This window comes from Pogoniulus pusillus, chromosome 15, assembly GCF_015220805.1.
Source record: "Pogoniulus pusillus isolate bPogPus1 chromosome 15, bPogPus1.pri, whole genome shotgun sequence".
Lineage (NCBI taxonomy): Eukaryota > Metazoa > Chordata > Aves > Piciformes > Lybiidae > Pogoniulus > Pogoniulus pusillus.
Genome location: NC_087278.1, coordinates 7,582,236 through 7,604,822, shown reverse-complemented (window position 1 = coordinate 7,604,822; position 22,587 = coordinate 7,582,236). Strand labels below are relative to the sequence as shown.

Genomic DNA, 22,587 nt, shown 5'->3' with positions numbered 1-22,587 from the left:
TGAGCTTGTGTGCACAGGAGTGCACCCAGAGAGTTAAGGGCAGCTGCTGCCACTACTTCAGGACAAGACAAAAGGTAACCCAAAAAGTGATCACCACAGCCTCGATTCTTTGTACCCTTACACATGGCTCAGCTTCCAAACATGAGCAGTGCCCCAAGTCCCACTGCTTTGTCAAAAGGAGGGAAAACAGAACACATTCCACAGGGGTTTCAGATGTTGTATTCACATCCAAATCAAGTCTATTTTATTAGTAAGAGAAGGATAAGGAAGAGGGAACAGCACAAGCAGTGGCAACCCAAATTTACAATAAAAATGCTTGCTCCCTTAAGCAGTGGCCACCAGGGTCAGCCACACATGAATATTCCCAGCCACGGCAGCAGAGTAGTATAAAACACAAACCCAACACTGCCTCCATGAAATAGACTTGAAAGAAAGAAGGAGAGCACATCTTGCCCCTCTGACCCAGCAGGAGTAAAAAGGGGCCAAGTACTACCCTGGCCTGGAGAAGCAGAGGCAGCAGCAGAGCCTCCCTCCTGCACAGCACTGAGAGCTATCAGTCAGGAGTCACAGTCTAACAGACTAAAACGGACAACTAGGCTGATCTTGAGGGGAGCACCTCTGGGCCCCATGTTTCTCTTGGCACACCCTTACCAATGCAAGCAAAGTGGAGAACTCTTCAACTCATGCAGAGCTCTGCAGCAATGGCTTTCTAGCATAAAGAAACCTACCCTGCAGACCAGGGAGTCACTTTGAGTAAAAAAATAACAATAATTCAGCAGGAATTGTTCAGCTTTATAAAAAGCAGGAGGACAGACCTTCTACAGGCAGAAGGGAGAAAACAGACAGACAAACAGAAAGAAAGGACAGGACAGCATGTCTTCATGGGCTCTGGGAGCCCCTCCCATCACACAGCTCCCAGTTCTCTGCTGACAATAATCCCGTGAGGAGGAAAGGGCACAGGAGGACATCTCATCTCCTACAGCTGGTGGAGGGTTTGTAAGAGCATGTGGCGAGCGAAGGAACAGGACTCAAATGCACGGTTTGGTCTGTGGAAAGAGGAGAGAGACAGGCTTCAAATACTGCTTCTAAGAACTGCTTTCTACCTGACTTTGAAGGCTACCTGACTTTGAAGGAGCAAATTAACAGTTTCAAATGCACAGAGCTTGCATACCCAAAAGTCTCCATCCCTTCCCCTCTTCCCTTCTGAAGCTAGGCCCTCATTGCTGCTTCCCACTCAGAGCTTGCTGCAGCACTCAGCCACAGGAGAGAGCTTTCAAGTCAGGACGACAACAAACAGAGCATCTATTTCCACGGGTACAAAAGGCAGCAGCAGACTCTTGATCTCTGCAGGCCATTGCCTCATTTTGGCTAGAACAAAGTAAGCAGAGGTGGAAAGCCCTTCCCTTCTTTCTGGCAATGGGATTTTCCACACAGATCCACTGTTCTGGGCCCCAGACCACAGAACACAAGCCTGCTCATACTCAAGTCTTCTCTTACCAGGCTGTTTTGCTGTCTATTACCCACCAGTGGCTTTCATTTCAGGACTTTAAGTCTTTAAAAGAGATAATGTAACCTCCTGCCCTCCTCATCCTGAGATCAAGTAACACCTGACTGGCTTTGCTGGGCCACCAGTGCAGGGCATCTTCTGAAGGGCCTGGCAGAGAGGCTACAGCAGCAGAGTGTCTCACAGAATAACCTACTCCTTGAAACTAGACAACAGTAAAAGTTTCAGCAGGGTTAGCTCAGGGCTAAATGTCCCAAACACCCCTATCACCTCCCAGAAACATAGTTCTGTTTCTGCAGGCTAACTGTTCTCTAAGCACCTCTGAAACTAAACACTCTGCAGCCATTCATTAGGGAACTTCAAATTCATTTTAACCCTTTGAGAATAATTGATTTTTATATCTTTCTCCCAGGCCACCACAGCAAAAAAACTTCTAATTAACTGCAGAGAGGTGCACTCAATTTGGGAAAGAGGAGTGGGCTGAAATAGAGACTAGAATGTCTAGGCAGGAGCAGGAAATTCATCTCTGGATTAATGCACATGGTCAATAGCTGCAGAGGTTGTGGTATAGGCCTCCATGTCTGCTGTGGTGTAACAGAAGCACATCCTAGAGAAGGGGAATAAAAGTGTTAACTCAAGAGCCATTCAGTGTCCCACACTGAACAGAGAGGATGATTCCAAGTTGAAGTTTACCTGGGAAGTAGCTGGATGGAGCATTTCAATCATCATCTTTGGAAGACTCAGCCCTGTGTGCAATGAGGAGGCTGATTCTGTATAGGTAGCTCCTCGTTTTTGGAAAGAGAACCTCAACTACTGATGTCAATCACAGCCAAGCTCCCTCAGTGGTGGAGAAGGCTTGGTGTTAGGAGCAGAAGCCAAGAGCTTCCCTCCTTGCTGTGGGGTAAAACTGCCTGCCATTCTGTGCTACAAACTGTTCAAAGACAGTAATGCCATCCAATCCAACAAAGAACAGAAACACCACCGAGACACCCCTAACCCCTACAAAAACAAACCCACCACCACCTCTGGCAAGTCACAAGCAGGCAAGCAGACAACCACCTCCTTTCAGGGCTTCCATCTAAAAAGCATTGGGAAAGACTCACAGCACCCTCTTGTGTCCGAGAGAGAAGAAGAAACCAGGGACTGACAGCAGCAGGGTAGGATGGATGTGCTTAGTCTGTAGCCATCCCTTCATCATTTTTGAGTGGAGAACAATACCAACAGCGACATCAGAAGCTGTCACTAAAGAAAGGAGGGCGACCGCTCCAGAAGCGACTCCCTTGCAGCAAGAGGCAGCAAAGCTCTAGCCCGGGCAGCTGTAAGAACTGAACAGCTTAAGCAGCCCAGGAGATAACTGTAATTCTTAAAAGGAAAAACCTAGAAACCACCACATTCCAGTTATCTGCAAAGGAAGGACTCAGGAGTTTGACAGTGGAGGTGGATTTGTTGCAGAAAGAGCCCAAATGAGCAGGCTAACTGCTAAGAGATTTAAGGTTAGCAAGTGACTTTGTTCTGACTGAATTCCAAGGAAAGACAGAGGATAGAGGTTAATCTAGAAGCTGTTGTGGTTCTTGGACTGTTATTGTTCTCTCCAAACTCCTGAGGATTTAAAATGTTTTAAGGGAACAAGGAGAACAGCTATTAAGAAGTGCATATATTCATAAAACCAAGGTATATTGCTTGGATTTATTGCTGACTTCATTATGCTGCAGAGGACTCCACTTTCCCTGTGATACCAGAGCTTGCAACAGAGGGGGCTGCAAATAGAGCACTTGGACTCCAAGAATTTCCCAGCACTAGGGACACTGTAGGCTTGGCATGATCAGCTCCACATACCCAAGGCAGACAGACCTGCCTTCTACTGTGAGAGGCTCTCAGACAACTCTTACAGAATCTTTGAACAATCTCACACTTCCTCCCTGGTAAAGTCCTGACACTTCTTGCTTAAATCAGAATCTTGCAGTTGGAAAAGACTTAAGACCATCAGGCCTGACCATTATCCACTTCTATGCATCTTTTAAACACCTCCAGGGATGGCAATTCAACCACCTCCCTGGGAAGCCTATGCCAGCATTTGATAACGTTCAGGGAAGAAGTTCATCTAGAAGAGATAGAGCTTCCACTGCTATTGCATTAGCTGTGCCTTACAACATTAAGAAAGTAAAGCTGGTGGGAGCATGAGTTGATTCTACACACATCACAGAATCACCATGGTTAGAAAAGATCTCCAAGACCATCAAGTCCAACCATCATCTAACTGCCAGAGCCACTACTACACCATATCCTTCAGCACCACATGAAGTAACAACACTAGGAGGCAGGCAGTAGAAGCAGATTCTTCACCTATGCTCCCAATTCAGTGCTCAAAACAGTTACTGCCCTTCTTGCTGTCACAGTAGGAAGAGTTTCCTCTAGGAACAAACTCAGTCTTTGTTTTTCACTGTTTTGATCTGCAAGTGTTCAGTGCTACACAGCATGACAATTCAGGCAGGGCTCTGATGACCCTCGTACTCAGGCACAGTCAGATCCAGTTCACTCAAGCAGTAGCTGGAAATCAAGCAGGTTAAGCTGCAGTTCTTGAAGCTCAAATTGCCTCTTCTGTGCCTGGCATGAGTCTCTTTCAGAGCCAGTTAATTGCAACTGACTGACACAGAGATTGCAAAGCCTCTTCTCTCCATTTCTTCTTTGAGATCAAGACATTTTACTTTAAGTTTTGCATTCTGGAGTGAGCAAGATAAAAAGCAGAGGCCCATGAAACTGTTGATCCTTAATTTCAGAACAGGAATTTCTTGGACTTCAACAGAACAGCTTGCACATCACTGTTAACCCTCAGTTCCCACAGAGGTGACTGCACGGCCAGCACAATACTCACTTTGTGACAAAAGCTGAGAGAACTGGGGCCAGGGATTTAGGGAAATAATCCTGCTGGACCATATGGTTCAATGTCATAAGAATACCATAGAGACTTGGGACAGCTTTGATCTTATCTTCACTCTGAGGAAAGGACAAAAACAAAGTCAGGCAGACAATCACTGTTTTATCTAACCCACTCTAGCTCAGAGGCAATGAATTCTCTGTTGAAGCGCTGCCACACTGTAGCAGAGAAAGCTGCTCCCTGGATCAAGTGTAACGTTCTTCAAGACAACAACAGCCAACTCCATATCCTCCCAGCATCTGAAACAGATCAGCATGAAGAACAGTTCCACACTTATCGATTAGAGCCCAGTCAGAGAGCAGCAGCAACAGGGAAAGGGAAGTAATTAACTGAAGTGAAACAGCCAAATCTTTTCAGAGGCCCTGTGTCAGTGTTCCAAGAAGTGTTACACACCTTCAATTCACAAAGAATTCAGCTGCCTTAGAGTTTTCTTCTTGTAGCTCCTCTTTGTCCTATTTCCACTTTGGGAGGCTTCTTCCAGAACTTGACCTGATATTCCCAGAACCAGTCTCTCAATTGTGTACAAAAAGCTGAAGTCATCCCTGTTGCTGCTCCCCTGCTTACACCATGCCTCAGTTATTCTTGCTCCTAAGGTGATGCTAACCTGCATGCCCCTACTAGTAAGCTGTTTTCACTTATTTCTCCACTGCCCTCCCAACTAAGCCCTTCATTCTGTAGGCAGGATCTGGATCTGCATTCCTAGGTGCATTACTTTGTATTTCATGGTGCTAAGAATAACCTGTTACTGTGTGCTTCCAGCTATGCAGAAAAGAAAGATGATGGAAGCTGCTTCCTCTCCATATGTGCCTACTTCATCAGTCCTCTGTGTTACAAAGGATAAACAATCATTTGGCTGCTCCTCAAGGGTTATCATCAGCAATGCCACTTCCTGGTCTGAAAAGTCTTCTAGAGCACAAGCTTGTGACTTACACCTCATGCACGTTGGCTATTCGTATGGGATAAGCAGCAGGTGGCAGCCACCAAAACAACCATTTTGCAGAACAAAGCCATTTCTCATTCTATTTTGCTGAGAAGTGGAAAGCCCAGCTTTGGTTCAAGGAAAGGCTAACTGCCTTTTGGGAAATTAAGATTTACCCAACCATGTCAACAGCTGTCTGGATACCAAGCTGGAGATCACAGGACCAGAAGATGTTAGGGGTTGGAAGGGACCCAAAGAAATCATCTAGTCCAACCCCCCTGCAGAGTAGGATCATACAATCTAGCTCAGGTCACAGAACAACACATCCATTCAGGCCTTGTAAGTCTCCCAAGCAGACTCCACAACCTCTCTGGGGAGCCTGTTCCAGTGCTCTGTGACCCTTACAGTAAAGAAGTTCTCCCTTGTGTTGAGGTGGAACCTCCTGTGCTGCAGCTTCCATCCATTGCTCCTTGTCCTATCCCAGGGAGCAAGTGAGCAGAGTCTGTCCCCCTGCTCTTGACCCCCAGCCCTCAGGTATTTATAAACATTTATCAAGTCTCCTCTCAGTCCTCTCTTCTCCAGACTAAAAAGCCCCAGGTCCCTCAGCCTCTCCTCAGGCAGTGCTCCAGTCCCCTAATCATCCTCATAGTCCTCTGCTGAACTCTCTCCAGCAGATCTCTGTCCCTCTCAATTTGGGGAGCTCAAAACTGAACACAGTACTCAAGATGAGGTCTCACCAGGATAAAGGGGGAGGAGAATCTCCCTTGATCTGCTGAACACACTCTTCTTAATGCACCCCAGGATCCTGGGCCACAAAGACACATTGAGATGCCCAGAAAGATATCTATAAAGCTAATGAAAAGGTGGCAGCTGTAACAGGCTATGGCTGTTCTGCTGTTTAGAGTTGTCTTGGTCCAGTTTTCCATTCTCAGCTTCTAGGTCTTGAGGCAGCAAGAAATATTAACCCTTGGAGCAAAAGGGGGCAAAGGTGCACCTTTAGAGACAACCTCTCCCCAGCCATCTTGCTGAAAGTAAAGCTACAGGCATTCCAAGGCCTGGTCTTCTACTGACCCTCATCCTTGCTCATGAGACTTTATTTCACATAACTACATATTTGACAAAGATACTCCAAAGAATCAAGTTGGATGTTACTGATCTAGCATTGAATGGTCTGGAAGGAACCTCAAAGATCATTCAGTCCACTCCCCCAGCACTCAGCAGAGGCATGCTCAACTGGATCAGGTTGCCCAGAGCCCTGTCAAGCCTCACCTTGGTATCTCCAGGGATGGGGCCCCAACTACCTCTCTGGGCAACCTTTTTCAGTGCTCTGCCACCCTCACGGTGCAGAACTTGTTTCTAACACCCAATCAAAATCTGCTCTGCTCAAGTTTGAAGCTTTTGCCCCTTACATCTAATTAATTGATGTTGAAAGGATATGTTTTTGAGCCATGCTACTAAGAAGTGTGCTAAAGGACTACATTAATATTGTAGATTAGACTCCTGGGCATGGCTTTTTATAGACACCATAGTCCATCAGCAGCACTATTCCTTACCTGCCCCTCCCTACCTTTAGTGGATGACTGAGAATGCAGAGCATACTAAGTGGAAAGAGTACAAAAAACCTTCATCCTACAGCAACCTTGCAATTTGCAATGTCTGCTGGACCTGCAGACTTCCATTGTCCCTGGGCATCAGGCATGCACAGACACCCAGCTGCTTCCATGGCAACATAATTACCCCAAACCCAGCTGGTCTGATCTGCAACAGCCTAAACAGAGCAGAACTTATCTCATTCCTTCTTTCATACCTTAAGTAGTCCCATGTGGACCAAGAGGCCTGTGACAAATGCATCTGAATTAAATGTAGCAGAGGCAAAGGCTTTTCTCATCAAAGCATCTAGAAATAAATAAATATATCACATTAAACAGAGAAAGGGAAGCTGGTTAAGGGTTTTAAGAGCAAGATTGACCACCCAGAACCTCAAGGAATATCAGCTGTTAAAGGAGTTCTGTTAGGACTCCAATCGTCTCTGCAGGGGCTAGGTATGAACCCCAGAACAGGTAGAATTCAGTCTTTAAGTCTACAGCCTGATACAAAAGGTTAAACAACAACCTAAATCAACAAAAAGAAAAAGTCAAAGACTAAATTCCCACACTGCCAAGCTTCAGGTGCTATCTGACTTCAGTCCCATGCACCACAGAATGCTGTACTCCATGTATTTGAGCACACAGGCATATAAACACAAGCAGATGAAGCAGAGCAGCAAGAGTTAGAGCCCTGACATGTTAAAGGCCATCAGGAACTCACAAGGAACAAAAAAAATGGTTCAGTTGTTGTCTGGGCTTTCTCAGGACCAATATTTTGCTATGAGCTATGGGCAAATCAGTGCCTTAGCCTCTCATGTCTGTAAGGTAGGCAGGGCACTCATTTTGACATCTGACTGTTCTGGTTTCTTGGAATGGACAGAAGCTACCAGAGCTGCTGTAAAACAGTGCCAGACCTCAGCCAGGTACCTCACTGATCACAGCTGATGGCAATTACTTTCCTTCCAGAAATGTAACCAATTTCTACTTTCCTCTGAGAAGTAGTAGTGAGGAACAGCTATTAAGACAAATACATACACAAGTACCCTTCAGACAACAGGAATATCCTGTGCTCCAGTTTTTCTTAGAGACAGCTCCATGAGCAGGAGCTGAGGCCAGCAGTAGGTTGAGATGCCAACTGACTGGTTTTGGCTGATTGGCTACACAATCAGCTGCAACTCATTACATTACTGTTTCACAGACAGTTTCACCCTGTCTATATATTCCAAGCTAAGAAGTTTCAGAACTAAAGAAATACACATTTGGAGTATATCACTCTGGTCTTAAAAAGAGATGCCAGGTCTTCTGCACAATATTGGTAGGCAGCTCACACCTGGGAGATGGAGAACTGTCAGTGCACAGACATCCAGAGCATCTGGAAATTCCAGTTCCCAGATGAAAACGTGAAGGGGGACTATCAGTTCACACAAAACTCAGACCCAACCTGAAGCACTGCTTCACAATGTACAGTAAGAGACCACAGCCTGCACATTAGCTTCTGTGCCTTGTCTCATGTCACAAATCTCTGCTTCCAGAGGAAATTAAAGATGTTTCAAACTGGTAGGAGACACCATGAGATTTCTCTTTACAGTCTCTTAATATTACACTGGAAAGGCTACCTCCTGCTGGAGACTTTAAAATGTTGAATGCCTTGAAGACTTTAAATGTTGTTGTCTTGAGAAAGTAACTGCCCTTGGAACAGAACCTCTGGCTATTGACAACCTAGCATCAAGGAGTTGCAGCAAGGAGTTGTGCAACACATCTGCTAAGACAGCAGACTCAGACACTTGTCAAGCATTGGAAAAAACAAGATAGGTCAAGCCCAGAATGAAACTCTACACAACAGCATGGCACACTTTGTCACTTTAAGGTTTCCTGCTGTCAGGGACAAAACAGTTTGGCCCACAGGGGCCTCACTCTGTTTTGCACTGAAACAGGTCACAGAATGAAGTAAAGAAAGGTCCAGTCACCTGTTGTTTCATGCACTGCTGTTTTCACTGGGGCTTCATCTTTGAAGACAGAAGATATCCTTAGGAGGGTTGTAACTACTTTCTCTACATCAGATGTATCTGTCTGAAAGATGAGAAAGAAGAGTTTTTAAAAGGTCTTTCAGCTGACTGCTCACCAGCTACAGAAGATGGAGGTCTCTGCTACAGCTGTGACAGGAATTCAGCTGACCAACATCTGTTTTGCCTCGGTCACATGACAAGGCATAAGCAATAATGCAACAAAGTTACTCTAAGAGTGTGCCAGCATGAGCCTTAACTGCATCTGCTTCCATAAGGTTCCTTAGGATCAGTGGGAAGATGCAAATCTAGGTCTCAAGAGTTGTCAGCTCTGGGGATGAAATGATTCTGAAAGAGTGGCACAGAAGAGGCCTGGCTCACATACCTCCTGGGCTATCAGCACAGAGCACCTTGGTCCTAGTCGGAGCAGCTTCTCTGGTGATGGGAAAGCAAGGAATGTGGCAACATCCACAGGAGGAGATGGCACTGGAGTTGAACTCTGAAACAGGCAGGATTCGCTTCAAGTTGGAGCTCAGCAGCAAATGCATGTAGGACAGGTCAGGACACACACATTTGAGCCTGGAATGAGCCCAGTTTGGACATGGCATTGCATGTACAAGGTTCCCACCGTTTCCTGGGCATGGAAAGACTTGCCACCACTGCTTGCAGCCTCCACTACTCAGCCTTCCCCTCCATGCATGTGTGCACATGCATGCTTTCACAAAACAGTTCCAAGTAATCCATTTTCCCCCCCATATGTTATACCTGACTCACTACAGTGCCAGCCCACACAGGAATGTGAACACTTGCCAGCACTCCAAGCTCACTCCAGATCTCATTCCCTCCTTCATTCTTCTCCAGCTGAAGCAGCAGGAATGCACCTGGAGATAAGCTTACCTGTGAATCAATTATGTTTGGACGAGTCAGTAACTCCTGTTCTCCCTGTCCTCTCTCATTCAGCTGTTGCTGCTGTTCCTCCTCCTCTTCCTCCTCCTCTTCATCATCATCTTCCTCTTCATTCTCCTCTCCCTCGTCTTCATTCTCCTCCTCCTCCTCCTCTTCATCATCGCTAAGATTTGAGTTATGTGTTACAGTACTTGCAATTTCAGTACAAAACCACAGCCTCCCTTCAAGTCATACTGCAGGAAGTACCTCTGTCCACAACAGATTAAGAGGACACTTTGTCAACTGGGTGACTGAAGCCAGTGACAAGCAGAGAGCAGGAAATGCAATCAGTTAACTAAGGCCATCAATGAGAACAGGGCAGAAAGCTTATTTTGCCTACAGAGTCCCTTAACTGTGCTCCACACTGCACACCCAGACCAACACCCACCTGCAGTGCTACAGTTCTTATCTGAAAATGGATGGGTGAATAACAATTGTTGAACTGTCAATTTCCAGTTTGCACTCTGGTACCCTGCCTACCTCAGAGGTCCCAGCACAGCTGCCATGTTGAAGCTTTCAAGGATCTCCCGGAGCTGCTCACACCCCTCAGAACCCAGAGTGTTACCTGAGTTGACAGAAGGAAGCAAAGACTTAACATATGCACCTAAATCTGTTCCTGAAGATGTAGCTGCAAATCCTTGCCTGTCTTCTATCTGGAGCTGAACAGTTAGCAGTCATTTCTACACATCATCTTAAAGGCAGCAATGCAAAAATCAAGCAGGTACATTTCAGCAGCATCACACAACGGATGGAAGCAAACAAACCTCCTAATATTCCAGGCTGTCTTTGAGAGACTTCCTGCCAGCTCTATAAACAGCTCTTGTTCCCAGCTGTTTTAAAACAAGGACACATGGCACAGTACCACCAAAATGCATTGACCCAAGTTATGAAAAGTAAAAGCCAATAGCAGTTCTCAAAGTCTGCTGCAGAGATGTGCACAGAGCTTTCTTTCCAAGTATGAAACATCAGCTTCATCTTTCCACTTTATAACATATCAAAAAGTTTAACCAACCATGAACTCAGTCAATGGCTTCAGAAAACTTTCAGGATCTGACTGCTTCTTGGCCTGAGGTCATTCAAATTCAGCTACTCTAAGTACCATTCTGTGTGCAGTTCTGGAGCCCCAACACAAGGAGGACATCAAACTGTCGGAGTGAGTCCAGAGGAGAGCCACGAAGATGCTCAGAGGGCTGCAGCAGCTCTGCTGTGAGGACAGGCTACAAGAGTTGAGGCTCTTCAGCCTAGAGAAGGCTTCGAGAAGACCTTGTAGTAGCCTTCCAGTATCTGAAGGGGGCCTACAGGAAGGCTGGGGAGGGACTGTTTACAAGGTCTTGTAATGACAGGACAAGGGGTAACGGGTTTAAACTGGCAGAGGAGAGATTCAAACTAGATGTTAGGAAAAGTGTTCCTTCCAGTGAGGGTGGTGAAACACTGGAACAGGTTGCTCAGTGGGGTCGTGGATGCTTCCTCCCTGGAGGTGTTCAAGGCCAGGCTGGATGAGGCCTTGAATGACCTGTTCTAGTGGGAGGTGTCCCAGTCTATTGTTGGAACTCGATGATCTCTGAGGTCCCTTCCAACCTAACCATTCCATGATTCTCTAAACCCTGACAACTGCAAGACTAGAATGATACTGTCAACACTGTTCCTACTGGTTTCTCATCAGGCTCAGACTAGACATAGTTTGACCTAGCAATATTACATACCATTGAGATCCAACCTCTCCAACTCTGTCTTATCTTCAAGAGCTTCAGCCACAGTCAGAGCAGCATCTCGCTGGATCTCGCCAAAGGCCAAATTCAGTTCCTAAGCAGAATTCATTTGCAGAATTGCTATTAACATTTATCATCCACATCACCCCCTGTGCCTACAAGTGTTCTGCAAATTCCCATTTGAAGAGGCTCTTACAAAAGAAAGTCAATATTTTAATTAATAAAATGTCACAAATGCTCCTCCTTCATATACCATTTTGACACATGAAAGTGTTAAGGAGCAGCACTACTGAAGTGAACTGTACTACAACAGCCACAGAGACCAGACCTTTCTGGCTGCTCACCTAAAAGGTAGCAGACACTTCAGTTCTCCATCAGCTGAGTGGGTATCACCACACACTGAAAGGAAAGAGCATTCCAGAATTCACACACCAGCAGGTGTTACTGGTAGCTGCTATACTAAAGGGATTGAACATTTGGTTTTGAACATTTCAGCTGCAAGTTAAAGGCCTTCAAAAGAAACTGAGTGGTACTACTTTTGATAAAGGCAGCCATCAGAGAAACAAAGTGGCCCAGATTAGTATGAGTAAAGTTAAACAGCCAGGCACCATCCCTCAAGCATTCCACATTGTACTCAATCCTTTCCCGAGAAGAGATTGAACATTAACAGCAAAAGGGAGGCAGTCCTTGAACAGAGTCAATCAGCTGCAATTGCTTCATCCCACAATCCCTTAACCACTTCACTAGGAAACAACAGCCTTCTGGCTATTCACATCTCTACTGCCATTGGAATTCTTACTTAGCTTTTCCTGGGAGATTCAGATATGAAACAAAAATTAGCACTTTGCTAGACTTTTGTCTTTGACTGTAAGCTTGCAAGGTTAGTAGTGTTGGACATCTGCCCCAGTGCAGCTGTGACCCACAGCAGGTGTTTCTGCAGATCCTAGTTTGCACTACTGACCAAATTTAGGCCTACAGAATGTTGGCAAATCCAAGTCCTGTGTGAATACTCATATAGAAGACTGATATTGCCAACATTCTTTGATGCATGGGCCTGAGAAAAGGTATTAGCTGTGTGAACTCTGAAGCACTGAAGATATTACAAGGTGGTCATGAAGAACATTGGTCCCTGCTCACAGCCCTCAGAGGTTCCATAAACAGATACTTCCACCATCAGATTTCTTGATTTCTTGCCAAGTTGAACCAACAGCTCTAAAAACATCAAGCAGAGTCTGAACTTATCACTGGCACACCTCCACATAGAACAGCCTTAGCTGGATGTGGTGATGCCACAAATACACAATACAGTTTATTGCTTTCAAGTTGGGAGCACAGAACCTGCACTGAAGTGAATTCCACTTTGAATCAATGGTAGAATGGATAGAAAAGGAGGAAATTGCAAACTAGGTGTTTTCAGATTTAAGAGTGAGCAGGAAGACAACAATACCTTTAGCTTATGAAGTCCTTCTTTAACAGCATCAGCAATAGCAACAGCACCCTTAGAACGCACTAGGCAGTCTCCAAAGTTGATCACTTCAACCTGCCGAAGCGTCTTCAGAGTCTGCAAGACAGCATAAATAGGAAGGTACAAACATGCTTGGAAGATCACCTTGCCCACCAGTGTGGCACATGGCTCCACCACCACAGGACTGTTTATGTTACCTATATTCAGGAAGGCTGGGAAGCAGAAGGCAAACCTAAGGCAACTGCTTAGAACAACTCACCTCTGCCATAGCCACAGCTCCTTTCTCTGTGAAGGTGTTGTCATTCAAGTTTATAACCTTAAGCAGTGGGTTGATAGCAAAAGCCTGAGCCAGTGCTGTGATGCCAGGATGGTTAATCCCATTCTGTGGCATATGGACCTCTTCTAGAGTCCCAATGATCTGGAATGGATGAAGGTGAAAAAAAAGCTGTTAGGACACATTTCAACTCAAGATAATGCTCCGCTGTAGGATCTGTCTACAATTGTTTTACTCCAGCTCAAAGCTCTATTGGCTCTTCTATATAGATTTACTAGCAATTATGGCACAAATCTAAATGCAACTGCAGGCTCATGGCAAGTACCAGATTAATAAAAAGCCCTGATTCAAATAGTAAGCGACAGCACCCTCCAGCACCCACACTCTAGGAAACCTTAAAACAAAAGCTCTTCACTTGTGGCTCGACAAACCTGAAGCAGATTGAGCTGCAGCACTGGGCACAATATTATTCTCAAAGGAAGTCTACATTTTGCCCTGACTGCAGAAGCAAATCCATAAGAAAATTAGTATGAACACTGCTTGTAGCCTGAAAAGCAGGTCACAAAGCAGACTAACGAACCCCCTTTTGGTAGCACCACTCAGTCTGAATTCCTCATGAGCCACTTCTCCTGCCTCTCAAGTACTTAGTCTTATTTTTGCCAAGATTGCTCATTAGTCAAAACACCCAGACAGCTGTTTACAAAAACAGAACCATCTATAACTTGCAGCATCACTGTTAATATACCTGACAACATGCATTGTACTGTGGAAGTTGCTTTTTGGAGGAAAGAAAATGAAAGCAGATGGCTCAAATCACAGCACATTTTCTTTCTCCAACAGAAGTGCAAGCTGGCCAGAGATAGCTAGAGAAAGCTAAGCAGCATTTAGAACCCTCACAGGATGATCTTAGTGAAAAAATGCTTTTGCCAGATGATTGAGCACTCAAGTTCAGATAGTACACCTACTTCTGTGTCAGAATCTACATAAGCACAGAAGCAGAAGGAGGAATAGGACTATTCATCTACTCAGGAAGCTATGTCACACAGCCACCAGTTATGTGTTTGGAAATTTAAGTCAGGGTCATAAATACTCATCACTTAAAGATTCCAGTTCCAGCAGTGAACACTGAGATTTCAGTGAACCAACAATCAGCCACCACTTCCAAGCCAAGCCAAGCTCCATGTGCACTAACATCAACACTTTGGCACAACTTGCTCCATTTTGCTCTCAAGAAGCTCTGCTTTGGTACTTACCCCAAAGGCTTCAGCCAGGGCTGTGGCACCATCATTCTCCAGACGGTTTCTGCCAGCCACAAATACTTTCAAAGCAAGAGGCTTGCCCTGGGCACTTGATTTCCTGTGACACTCTTTCAGAGCAGCTGCCAGTATCTAGAGATAAGACAAGCACTTTATACAACCTCACATCTGGATTCCTTCAAGAGATTCACAGAATGAACCAGGTTGGAAAAGACCTTTGAGATCAAGTCCAACCTATGACCCAGCATCATCTAATCTACTAAACCATGGCACTAAGCTCCACATCCAGTCTTTTTATAAGCACTTTCAGGGACAGTGACTCCACCACCTCCCCAGGTAGCCCATTCCATGGCCTTCTTCAAAGACCTTCTTTCTAACATCCAGCCTAAACCTCCCCAGCACAGCTTGAGACTGTGCCCGCTCATTCTGTCACTGGTTGCATGGGAGAAGAGACCAACCCCCACCTGGCTACAACCTCCTTTCAGGTAGTTGTAGACAGCAAAAAGGTATCTCCTGAGCCTCCTCTTCTCCAGGCTGAACAACCTAGCTCCTTCAGCTGCTCCTCATATGGCTGTGCTCCAGCCCCCTCACCATCCTTGTTGACCTCTAGACACATTTGAGCACCTCAACATCTTTCTTAAATTGAGGGGCCCAGAACAGGACACAGTGCTCAAGGTATGGCTGAGTACAGGGGCAGAATGAATTCCCTGGTTCTGCTGGCCACACTGTTCCTGATACAGGTCAGGATGCAGTTTGCCTTCTTGGCCACCTGGGCACACTGCTGGCTCACATTCAGCCAGACGCTCACCAGTATCCCCAGGTCCCTTTTTGCCTGGCCACTCTCCAGCCACTCTGTCCCCAGCCTGAAAGTGCTGCATGGGGTGGTTGTGGCCGAAGTGTTTTGTATATCCAGCCCTCAAAACACACCTTGGTCACCACTGAAACATACCAGCTTATATAGCAAGGTATACAATAAATATGTCTAAACTGCAACACTTGCGCTCTAATTCTGCAACACAAGGACACATTGGACTCCATTAAGAACATCTTAAACAGGCAAACATGTAGGATCTTAGTGATAGTCTTGGTTTACTGCTTCATCCAACAAGCATCCCTTCACTGATAGGCCTGCTAGCACTGTTCTCTCAAATCCAAGGCTGCTAGCTAACATGGAATCTAATGTTTAGGATAGAACTGTTTTCCTATCCTGGCAAAACAGATGAGCTTTTCATACTTCAGAAATTCATCCCTGAAAACAGAGGGAAGAGATCTTGAGCTTGGAGAATTAGGCCAACAAGGAGTTCATTACACCTAAAAGGGAAATGTAAAGTCCGGCAAATAGGGAGGAATAGCCTCATGTACTGGCATATGCTGGAAGTCAACTGGGAGCATAATAGCTTGGTAGAGAAGAATCTGAGGGTCAGAGTGGGCAAGTTGACTATGAGGTAGCAACATGCACCTGCAAAGAAAATCCACTGGGACACCTTGTGAAAAGGCCTGGCAGCAGGTCAGGGGAAGTGAACCTTTTCTCATCAGGACTGTGAAATGCATTTGTGTACTGTGCCTTGTTCCAGACTCTCACGTGGACATACAGGGGCAAATCCAGCAAAAATCATCGAGAATGACCTAGGAATTAGAGAATTTTACATACTAAGAGAATGATGAGCTAGGATTTTTAAGGCTGGAGAATGTTCTGGGGGATTTCACCCATGAGTAAGAAAAGCCACAGTAACAGGATGGGGTTGGAAGCTGGTAAGGAAGACAGAGCCAGACAAATGCACACCAACTGACGCAGAGAAAATTCCATTTAAACACACCACCATGTTTTTATTGTGAAGGTTCTTAAACACTGAGATAATCTCTCCACAGACCCTGTGAAGTCTCCATCCTTTGAGATGTTAGAACTTGACTAGACACAGCCCTGAACAACCTGGTCCAGTCACCTTGAAAAGGGAAGTTGAACTGGAAGAATCACCAAATATCCCCTCCAGTCTCAACCATTCTGTGACTCTCTACAGGGCAAGTCCAAAGCCAAGTTTAGCCTCTGATCTCACTCCTAAAAAGGAGACAACTCTTACCTTGCCACCACCAATGCCCAAGCCGCAGTTATTGAGCTTGAGTTCCTGTAGGGTGTAGCAGGCAGGGCTCTTGAGCAGCGCCTCGAAGCCACGCACACCGTCGGGCCCAAAGGCATTGTCACTCAAGTCCAGTTCCACCAGCTGAGCTCCAGCAGTGATGAGTGCATCCCCCAAAGCAATCTGTAAGGAAACAGATGGCAGCAAGTGGGAGGGAGTGGACTGACTTCTCATAACAGCATTGCTGCAGTTGCTAGCTACCACACTGATGCTGCAAAAATTTCCATTTGGAAGAAATTCAGCCAAGTTGCACAGGGAAATAAAACCTTACAGCCAAAGCCAGAGCACACATTGTGCAAACTAAGCTGAAGATAACTATAAAGCAGTTACTAGGAAGTTATCCCATGTCTTCAGGTCAAAAAACATTTTTTCCCCCAAGTGAGTTTCCCACTTTACATTATTAAAATTGTTTTCATTCTGTTGAGTGTTTCATGTTCTTGCTTCAGAGAATTCAAGGATGCAGAGAGTTTTGTGATATGCTCAGAGGAGAGAGCCACACACTTTTATTCAGCAAGCTTAGTTTCCACTCTGTTCATCAGATCATGAGGATGTTTTCCCTAGTGAAAAAGCTTCACATGCATGGGCTTGCATTTGGCCTTTCATCAACTCTTCTTCCCCTCAAAAAAGAAAAAGCCCAATCAGTTATTCTTAGACACTTAGTGTTAGCAGCATGGAGAAAAATCAGCTCTGTACCAAAAAAACATACTCCCTCAAAAAGCATGACAGGTGAGAAAAGAAGTTGAGTCAGTCTCAGAACTGGTTTTCACTTACCAAAGCAGGAGGGATTTCAGACCTTAGTCTCCCTGTAAACATGTCACTCCAGTGGCACCTCTAGAATAAGAAACATACAGATAGAACCCATTAAAACAATTAAAAGACAACAGTTGCCCAGAGGTTTACATAGTCAAGGTATATTACATTACTGGGGATAGCTTGATGCTGTCTGTCTTCCCTTGGGCTTGTCACTTGTACTAAAGAGCAGTACGAGAAGTAATGCTTCAATGACTTCATTTGCAGGGATATGAAGTCACTAAATGCACACTAAGTAATACTAGACAAGAGCTCTTGCTTGCTTTCAAGCTACAACTCCTTTTCTGCTGAGAAAATGACCACAGGAAGAGAGCAGCAGAAAAGTGAAGGATACACTAGGAATGCAGATATTACTGAGGTATGGAGCTCAACAATCTGGACTTGCTTGAAAAGCCTCACTTGGGTGATCAGCATGAATCACTGTCTCCTACTTCTCTCCTGCAACAGACAATGCCTCTAGCAGCACAGTATCCTCCTAACATTAGACTAGAGCAGCATCAGCAAAACGGCTTGGACATGGAAAAAGCTCCTGGTGCATTTCCTCCATTCTTCAGAAGACACAATCCAGCTTTTTCCATAAGAACTTAAAAGTTCTGTTGTCACAGTTCTTTCTGTACAGATGCTTCCTCTGCAGAGACTCTTCCTTCTACAGCTCCCCAGCTTTAAGACTGCAAGACTTCTAAAGCAGAACAATTAGGAATGCAAACAAACATTCCCACCATCCTAAAGTCCCCAAGTTCTGACATGCTTTCTTACTGTTGTTCTTCCTACTGAAAGAACCACCAAGCAAGCTTTCAGGCTAACTTAAGGTAGGCCACAACAGTAAGGGAACAGATAGGCCTGCAGTATTCCTCCATCACTTATTTCCCTTCATCACCACCACTGTGAGCATCTTACCTTGAGCTCCGACTTCTTCTCCAAGGCTTTGGCAATGACCTTGGCTGCCTCCACACCCACTGTGTTGCCTTCCAGGCGCAATGCTTCCAGGCCATCAAATTCCTCAATTTGCTTGATGACTTCTTCAGCTGCAAAAAGCAAACAGTCATCTTAGCCTTCTATCCTCTTAAGTTCCACAATAACACTCAACTCTATCTTTATTGAAACAGATGAGCAACATTATCTGCAAGAACCCTGAAACAGCAATGGAGAACAGTTGAAGTGCCAGGTCACTAGAGAAGGTTCTCCATTCCCTACCCTGACTTTTCAATTTATTTCCAGTTCTATTTTCTGACAGCCATCCTCCTACCTGCAAAAGTAAGTTACCTTACTTCCTAAGCAAGATCCCTCTGCCATTCAACACATGCTTTAGGAGCTAGAGCACACATGCCTACAAAAGATGCAAGGCCTAAGTTAAAAGTTGACAGGCACTGAAGAAAGAAGTTCCCACAAATATGTAAGTAGAACAATTTACCTCTAGAGAAATTCTATGCAAGACACAGGAGCAGGCCAAAAACTCTCTCCTGTCATTAGGCACTTGTTATTTCCAAGCTCCAAAGCCTTTCCCCACAGTTCAGTGCCTTTGCACCACACTGAAATTCTTTACAGAGAAACACTGGGACAGGTTGGTTAGAGATGTGTTAGGTGCCCTATCTCTGGAAATATCAGGTCAGGCTGGAAGGGGCTCTGAACAATCTGGTCTTGTTAAATAAGTCCCTGCTCATTGCAGAGGGCACTTGTGACAAGATGAGAGAGTAGGACTGGAAGGCTGTGCCAGGGAAGGTTTAGGCTGAATGTTAGAAAACACTTCCTCATGGAAAGCGTAGACTGGAATGGTCTGCCCAGGGAGATGGTAGAGTCAGCATCCCTGGAAGTGTTCTAAGGAAAGAACAGACACGGCACTTACTGACACAGTCTAGGCAATGTGGTGGTGTTAGGTCATAGGCTGGACTTGACCTCAGATGTCTAGTCCAGCCTCAACAATTCTGTGATCTTTAAATGTCCCTTCCTACCCAAAGCACTCTGTGGTACTCAAGCAGCATATAAAAAGCATCACCTATGAAACCAGCTGGAAAGGCATGCACTACAGCAAACAATCTCTGAAGAAGATCTGGTTCTTGATGTGGCAGAAATGTTGACCTAAGCATCACATATGCTTCCAGATATTTACTACATTAGCAGCCACTGCAAGACATTAATCAGGAAACACACATACACCAGCAAGAAAACCCAAGAGTCTAACCAACTGATCAAAATTTGGAAAGAAGCTGGGCTGTTGCAGCAGACTACCATAACAGCCCATTCCTCTGTGCAAGTCTTGGAAGCCATCTCCTGCTTACTCTTTAAAAGGAGAGCTGACTTCTAACACACAGTGACTATCAAAAGCACTTGGAGAGAGCAGCAAAAAAAAACAAGAACCACACAACAGAGAGCCAAACACCAGTTCTGCCAGCTGTAGTACTGCCAGCAGAACAGGTCAAAGCAGGCTACAAGAGAAAGAAACATCTCAGCTGTAGTTGAAAGATTCTTCCATCACAGCTAATATTATGACAACCTGTCCATGCAGGATGAACAGGAGGTTTGCCACAAGACTTTACCATTTCAGTGAGACAATTCCTAAACTCCAGGGTGTTTTCTCTTACCATCTTCAGCTGTATTGAGTTTAAGGCTCTGGCCCTTGAAGCTCAACTGTCCATCACCCACTTTGGTTTTGGCAAGTGACTCTGCAAGCTTAGTGATATCTTCTGATGCCATTTTTCTGTTTTGTCAAATGCTAAAAGCTGTCAATTGAAAGAAAACTGTTAGCATTACGAAAAACAAACTACAACACCTAATCTCTCTCTATAATTGTATTTATTTGAACACTAAGGTGTTTTTTGTTCCTAAGTTTTCAATGCCCATTAGTGTTTCAACCATAGCTCACTTACAGCAGTTAGGCTAGACTAATATTCCAAAGCAAACCAGTCAAATTGTGTTGCTTCTCCTAGTACTTGAGGTTTCATGGAGTTGTTACAATTCATAACTAGTAGCTAAAGCCACACATTGTGACCACATTAAGACACACATTTTAATTGCAAAGGTGTTGTACAAAGACTAACAAATCCCTTCCTTTAATTATAGGCATTGTATGCTTCCCCTCTTGTCCAAAGCAAGCTAGAGAACACAACTGCTTTTCTTTTTCAGTGCTATCCCCAGTAGTGCTCTTGTCAGCACAGTTCTAGAACCAGTGAGTTGCTGAAAACATCACGTGTGCTGCAGTCAAAACTCTCTCAGCTTTGTGGCTTCTCTTTCCTTTCGGAAGTCCCATGAAGATTCATCACACATATTAAACAGGATGACCTTACACTGATGATGGATTTTGCCTTGAGGTTAAAGTTTCATGCTAGCCATGCTTAGCAGCATCTGCATACACATTATTTAATGAATATCCATCACTGTAACCAGTCTCCACTCGGGATAAACAAAGTATGTTTCTGATCCCAGCACCTCTGCTGGGATAAAAGACTACACATCACCAGTGCTTACAAATAGCATGCTTATAACACAGACTTTGGGCATGAGAAGGAATTAAGGCTCCTTCCTATGACAGAAAACTGGTTCCCTTCTGTTATCATCTGACTCAGAAGCAGCCTCATACTTTCACCTCTGAGCCAAACAGCACTGGTTTTACCTACAGCTGCACACGCATCCTTTTCCTCCGGATACCAATCTGGGAAGTAATCTGCTCCACTATGATGCTCTCCTATACTCTACAGGTGTACTCACTCCCCTCACTTCTTCCCCTTAAAACTCCTATTACTTTCTTCACCCTGCTCGCAGCCTACTTCCCAATTTCAACATCACCTCCCGAAGCACATTTTACTGTAAACAGGCCAGCCACACCCAGGTGTCAACCTCCCAGACCTCTCCTCACGGCTAACTCTTCCACGAGGAAAACTAAAAAAATCTCGTCTGACAAATAAAACCAAGATCTGGAAGCGCCAGATGAGAGGTTTCCTCATTACTTAAAGGCTGTATGTTTCCCGATGGTCAAACAAAGTCAGTTCAGCTCAACGCTTTTAAGGATAACGTTCGGTCCAGGCAGACAGACAACACGCCGGCTACCTGCTGTGTTATCCTAAGGAGGAGCTGGCTCAGCCTCAGCAGGAGCGCCGGGTAACAGCCCAAGGTTACCCTCTGGCCAGCGGCTGACAGCCTCTCAGCGCGGCTCACCCCCGACGGCGGCTGAGTGCTCTCCCCATCCCTGGAGGAAGCTGCTAAAAGCCGGCTACGCCGCCACTTGCTCCCCCAGGACCCCTCCAGCCCTCTGCACCCCGCCGCCCGAGAGACAGCGCCGCTGCCCCGCTCCGCGCCCGACGCGCGAACGGCCCTGCCGCACCGCCGGAGCCGGGCGGAAGAGCGGGTGCGCAGCAGGGGCTCCCGTGACCCGCTCCGCGGGAGGGGGTGTTCCCTCGCTGCCACAGGGGAGCGCCGCGAAGCGCTCCCTTCCCGCCTCCTCACCCCCGCCATGAGGAGCCGGGGCGGCTGCGGAGCGGGCAGCGCAGTCTGCAAGATCGCCTCACCACACACACACACGCCCGCCGCGGGCGCTACCCGCCTCCCCGCCCCGTCTCTGACCTGACCCGCGGGAGGCGATGGCGCGGCGCCGGCCCGAGCCCTCACGCCGGGGACGCTGGGTGAGGACGCGGGGCGAGGCGGGCGGGGCGGCGGCGGATTTGAACGCCGGCAGCGCTGCTCCCCCTGCCGGCATTGGCTGCGCCGCCCGCGTCACAGAGGCGCCGCCCGCCCCGCGCCGCGCCGCGACGGACGCTGACGCACGGCGTGACGCACGGCGTGCCGCACGGGGCGGCGCTACGGCCGCGGGGCACGCCGGGACGGGTAGGCCGGGGGGGCGGGACCGACGTGCCTCGCGCCGGGTCACCCCGTGGCGAGCGCCTGCGCCTGGCTGGGCCTCCTCGGGCCCCTGCGCTGCGGGGCGGGCGGCGCCGTGGGACACTCCCGTGTGGCTGCGCTCGGCCGCCTCTGTGTCTTCCTCTGCAGGGCACAGGCTTGAGCGGCTCTGTGGTTTGCAGCTGAGCCTGTTTCGCTACAGGGGTTCAGGGGAGGTGT

At 46.4% G+C, this 22,587-nt stretch overlaps 1 protein-coding gene across 1 annotated transcript; it reads right to left on the bottom strand.

Moving 5' to 3' along the window:
• Nucleotides 1–207: 207 nt before the first annotated feature.
• Nucleotides 208–22,201, bottom strand: RANGAP1 (Ran GTPase activating protein 1). Its single transcript, XM_064155167.1, has 16 exons — nucleotides 22,096–22,201; nucleotides 20,121–20,258; nucleotides 18,439–18,566; nucleotides 17,503–17,562; nucleotides 16,675–16,854; nucleotides 14,594–14,728; nucleotides 13,326–13,484; nucleotides 13,049–13,162; nucleotides 11,596–11,695; nucleotides 10,373–10,457; nucleotides 9,845–10,016; nucleotides 9,333–9,446; nucleotides 8,912–9,014; nucleotides 7,166–7,254; nucleotides 4,377–4,498; nucleotides 208–1,046 (listed from the first exon to the last, which is right to left on the bottom strand). Exons 2-16 carry the CDS (start codon nucleotides 20,230–20,232, stop codon nucleotides 977–979), a joined length of 1,743 nt encoding a protein of 580 aa, XP_064011237.1. The 5' UTR covers nucleotides 20,233–20,258; nucleotides 22,096–22,201; the 3' UTR covers nucleotides 208–976.
• Between the last annotated feature and the right edge of the window lie 386 nt (nucleotides 22,202–22,587).

Coding starts and splice junctions, on each gene's coding strand:
- RANGAP1 (XM_064155167.1), bottom strand. CDS start 20,232: ATGGCATCAGAAGATATCACTAAGCTTGCAGAGTCACTTGCCAAAACC. Junction 16,855..17,502: donor CTGAAATCCCTCCTGCTTTG/GTAAGTGAAAAC, acceptor GTTTCCTTACAG/ATTGCTTTGGGGGATGCACT. Junction 14,729..16,674: donor TGGGCATTGGTGGTGGCAAG/GTAAGAGTTGTC, acceptor TCTTATCTCTAG/ATACTGGCAGCTGCTCTGAA.